This window comes from Ailuropoda melanoleuca, chromosome 2 (assembly GCF_002007445.2).
Source record: "Ailuropoda melanoleuca isolate Jingjing chromosome 2, ASM200744v2, whole genome shotgun sequence".
NCBI lineage: Eukaryota > Metazoa > Chordata > Mammalia > Carnivora > Ursidae > Ailuropoda > Ailuropoda melanoleuca.
The window spans coordinates 170,053,621-170,057,885 of NC_048219.1; the positions used below are offsets into that span (position 1 = coordinate 170,053,621).

Sequence of the window (4,265 nt, forward strand, 5' to 3'; positions counted from 1 at the left end):
CCCGCGGCCCCCAGCCCCCGCCACCCCGGCGCCGGCCCCTCTCACCCTTTCATTCTCTGCCCGGGGCCTGACGCGGGCCGGCGAAGCCCCGGCCTCACGTAAGCGCGCTCGCCGCCCGCCCTGCCTGCGCGGCCCTGCCCGCCGCCCTACGGGAGCCCGGGGATGTGGGCCGGGCCTGGGGCCGCCTCTGCTTACCTTTCAGCTGCTTTTTTTTTTTTCTCCTTCCCCCCTTTTCCCTCGGCCGGGCTGACAGATCAGAGTGAGAGGCGCTGGCAATGGACTAGGAAGCTCGGCTGCCGCTGCTACTGCTCCCCCCTGGGCTCCGGCGAGAGCCTTTCCCTGTCAAGCAAGAGGGGTGAAGATCATATTTTTATTTTGGAAACTAAAAAGTGCTCCCAGGGTCGGTGATTATTAAGGGGAAATCCCTGAATATACTCTCCAGCCAAGAAGGCAGGGCTGCCGGGGCTGCACAAGAAGAGGCAGCCTCCTACAGCACCACTACAGGCACTGCGAGGACATAACACCAGAGAGCCGCTCCTCTGCCCTCCGAAACGACAACTTTCCTACCATCTTGGAGGCAGAGGAAAGGGGGGCCGGGGGGAAAAGTGCACCCGCTCCCGATAAAGTACAAATTTCTACTTCTCGTCTCTGGAAAAAAGTCCACACCGGCCGTCTACACCGGCGCCTGGGCGAAAAAGCAGGGAAGAAACTGGGGGTGCTTGAGAAACGTTTTCATTTGCACCACGGGGAAAAATGTTTCTGCATCTTCTGATGGAAAGAAATCTTTACAAGACACAGGTTTTCCGGTGATTATTGTTTTCTATTTTCTATTTAAATTTTTTCCGTGTCGGTGGCAGTGGTATTTTAATTTTTTTCAGGCTAATCATGATTTTTCTCCATTGCAGACCCAAGTTCTGTGTCCGGTGGTCCGTTTATAAATTTGTACTTCAGGAGACTTCATAGCCACTTGATCTCCATTTGGCTACTTATATGTTTTTACGTGCATATTTACAGGTTGCCTTATATATAAAAATGTGTATTCTGTATTCCCCTCAAAACTGAGATTGCTAAAGGACAATTGTAAAGGGATGTCTTTTGTCTCCTTTTCTCAAAGCAATGTAAATAAATCCTATTGACTGTCCAGAAAGGCATGATACAGCTGTTTATTTTCCACAGTGCAAATAAAGGCAGAGATCATGGAGAGGTTAAATACAACTTAAGTGTAACTGACCAGATCTCTGGAAATAATTCTAATTCTGTTATGGTCTCCCCAGGAAGAAAGGTTACTGTAAAACTGGAAATAGATTTGAAAGACAGCTTTAGATTTTCTTTAAAACTGCTTATTAAGAAACTTTGCTTATTATACCCAGATATTTGATTTTCTAATTAGATTCTTTAGATCTTTGTTGCCTTGCACGCGTCGCTGCCCACTTTCTGTGTCACAGAATGGAAAAATGTGTGTTTTTGTTAGAGTTGCTATGCTGTTCGTAACTTCCAATGTGCTGCCAGCCTCTATCAATTACTTTTATTATATCGCAGTGGATGTCACGGATCTACTTTTTTTAATGAGCAAAGCATACTAGGTAAGTGGGACCAAAGTTACACAAAGCTGAGATAGTAGAGGTGAGAGAAGGGTGCCGCCCCCTTGCAGCAATTCCCACAGAACTCTGAATGGAGGAAAAGAAATCACAGAGATATTTTTCTGTTTTTGCGAAGAAAGAGGCGAATACCAGAAAATGACCAGCGGATCTTTTTGTATGTTCTACAGGGAATGATTAATTCGAATCTTGGACTAAAAAGTTCGTTGTTGTTTTGGTTTTTTTTTTTTTTAACATATGTTGACTAATTTAGTGGGAGTGGATTTGTAATATTAGTGCCTTGAATCAGCAGAATATTTATTTCGTTTACAATGTATTGCAAAGCACTTAGAAATAACTGATGACTCCACTTAAAAATCTTCCTTTTTTTGAGCTTCCAAATTTAGAAATTCCCATAATGTTAAAGTGAGTTCAGATAATGCATGTATCAGTACTTATTATTTTCATGTTGACCCCCATCTTTATCATCGAAATTTGAATACAGTACCTGAGTAGTCTTGAGTTTTCTTTTGTGGGCTTTTCTTTTTCTCTTTAGTAGAAAAATCTAAAGTTGGGGCACCTGGGTGGCTCAGTCGGTTAAGTGCCCGCCGTGATCTCGGGGGTCCTGGGATCAAGCCCCGCATCAGTCTCCCTGCTCGGCGGGGCACCTGCTTCTCCCTCTCCTCCTCCCTCTGCCGCTCCCCCTGCTTGTGCTCTCTCGCTTGCCCTGTCACTCTCAAATAAATAAAATCTTTAAAAAAAGAAAAGAAAAACTTAAAGTAATTAAAATAACATGAACTGATTCTTACAACTTGGAAACCTCAGCTGTGAAGTTGTGTTCTATTTATAATTTTTTAAAAAACATTTGGAGCTCAAACACATTGGTCATAACAAGGAAATTACTTCCCTTAACGTGGAACCCTAGTGGACTTGAAAAACGTGTTTCAAACTTGTTCTTATGTATGATGTGACTTTATAGGTATGCTTTGTGTTTTTCAAGAAATTAAGATGTGTTCACTTTAAGCTGACTGCACCCTTTTTTGCAATCCCTCTTGTTCCCACAAACCTATTTGTATGGTAGAGATATGGGATATGATGCATAAACTTAGCATTTCAATGTCTATCTCTTTATAAAACTTGACTTGTACATGGCTATAACCCATGATGTTTATTCACCAGCAGAGCTAAATAACCCAGATTTGGAGAATTACAGCCTAACCAAGAAAGAAATCTCACTACGTTTGCAATATTGGTGAATTTGATCAGTCAGTATTCCAGTTGATAATTGAACTCATATTAGGTGCTGTGTCTCCGTAATTCCTAGAAGCTGCAGGTGAGAACAAAACTACTGACATATTGGGACGCCTGGGCAGCTCAGTCAGTTAAGAGTCTGCCTTTGGCTCAGGCCACGGATCTCAGGGTCCTGGATTGGAGCTGGCTTCAGACTTCCTGCTCAGCGGGGAGTCTTCTCCCTCTCCCTCTGCCCCTCCCCCAGCTCATGCTTGCACTCCTTGCACACATTCTTTCTCTCTTTTTCTCAAATAGATAAGTAAAATCTTAAAACAACAACAAACTGCTGACATAATTAATCCTAGATAACCCTATTTTTGCCCCCCAAAATTCTCCAAACTCAAATTTGGCTAATATTACTGAGCCCCTACAGCATTTTGGTAACCTTGCTGGACACTTTATGTATGCGCTCTCATTTAATACCCCCAAAAGCTCCAAATGGTTATTTTTCCTTCCTTTCTCTCCTCCTCCTCTTTCTCCTTTCTTCATTTAAATATGGTTGGGATAGCTGTCCATACTTTCAAGGGGTGTAGACCTTCTTGGCCTTAAAACTTTCTAAAAAGATTTAAAATTCTCCTTATGCTCTAGAATTTCCAAGGTGCCTACCACAGCTCTATGTTGTGTATCTGGAAATGCTAGATTCCTGCCATGTGCTCTCTGCCAAAACCAAATTTTGAGTAGCCAGCAATTGGAGCCCTCTTCAATAGTGACAACCAGGGGCCTATCTCACCTTCGTGAGGTCTAGTAACTAAGTCTGTTATTTTGAAGAATGCAAGTTGTCCATGAAATAGCACTGTGATTAAGAGAGAAAAAAATTAGCAGGATATGTTGTAAAGTACTAGCATAACTAGAAATGCTACCTGTGGTTGTCGAGTGATGCTTTTTTATTAAGATCTAGTTAATGGATGACAGTGACCTGCAGCCATGAATGCCAGAGTTCTACTGAAGTGATGCTTGAAGCAGTCACGTCTTACTTATTCCGTTACTGTGCCTTTTTTTTCACAAGCAGTTTGGTCTTTAGGTGAAATAGGAAATGCTTGACTTAATATTTTTGCTATATTAGAATCTTTAATTGATCTGTATTTTGGTATTAATTATTTTGACTTCGTAAAAATTAATCACCTTATGATGAACACTTCCAGTGAAGTTATTAAGAAAATACCACCTATATCCCTAAAAGGTCTCATTCATGGATTGTGTGGATTTAAAATGAAAGATTTATGTATGTTTAATATATTAGGTGTCTTTAAGCAATAAACCCATGCTTTTTTGGCAAATGTTTGCTGACAGAATTGAGTGTTTAAAAAGACACAGCAGACAAAGTTATACAAATTATACATGGGGTTTTTTGGGGGGGATAGGGTATGGCTATAAATCTTCTCTAATCATACAGATGTT

At 41.8% G+C, this 4,265-nt stretch overlaps 1 protein-coding gene and 1 long non-coding RNA gene across 9 annotated transcripts in view; one reads left to right on the forward strand and one right to left on the reverse strand.

Moving 5' to 3' along the window:
• Nucleotides 1–334, reverse strand: part of INO80D (INO80 complex subunit D) — a 66,929-nt gene extending 66,595 nt beyond the window's left edge. For 2 of the 8 annotated variants that reach the window (XM_034655041.1, XM_019801012.2), the window contains exon 1: nucleotides 196–334. Coding sequence is in view for 1 of the 8 variants with exons in the window: in XM_034655039.1 (XP_034510930.1) it covers nucleotides 46–53 (8 nt within the window). In the remaining 7 variants the exon portion in view is untranslated. Of the gene's footprint in view, nucleotides 1–45; nucleotides 162–195 lie in introns of those variants that run through there. The other 6 variants (XM_034655040.1, XM_034655037.1, XM_002920495.4 and 3 more) reach the window with 5 other exon arrangements.
• Nucleotides 1–2,099, forward strand: LOC117801127. The gene is made up of 3 exons (XR_004623580.1): nucleotides 1–98; nucleotides 254–806; nucleotides 906–2,099. It is a non-coding gene; the product is annotated as an uncharacterized LOC117801127 (long non-coding RNA).
• The last annotated feature ends 2,166 nt before the right edge of the window (nucleotides 2,100–4,265 follow it).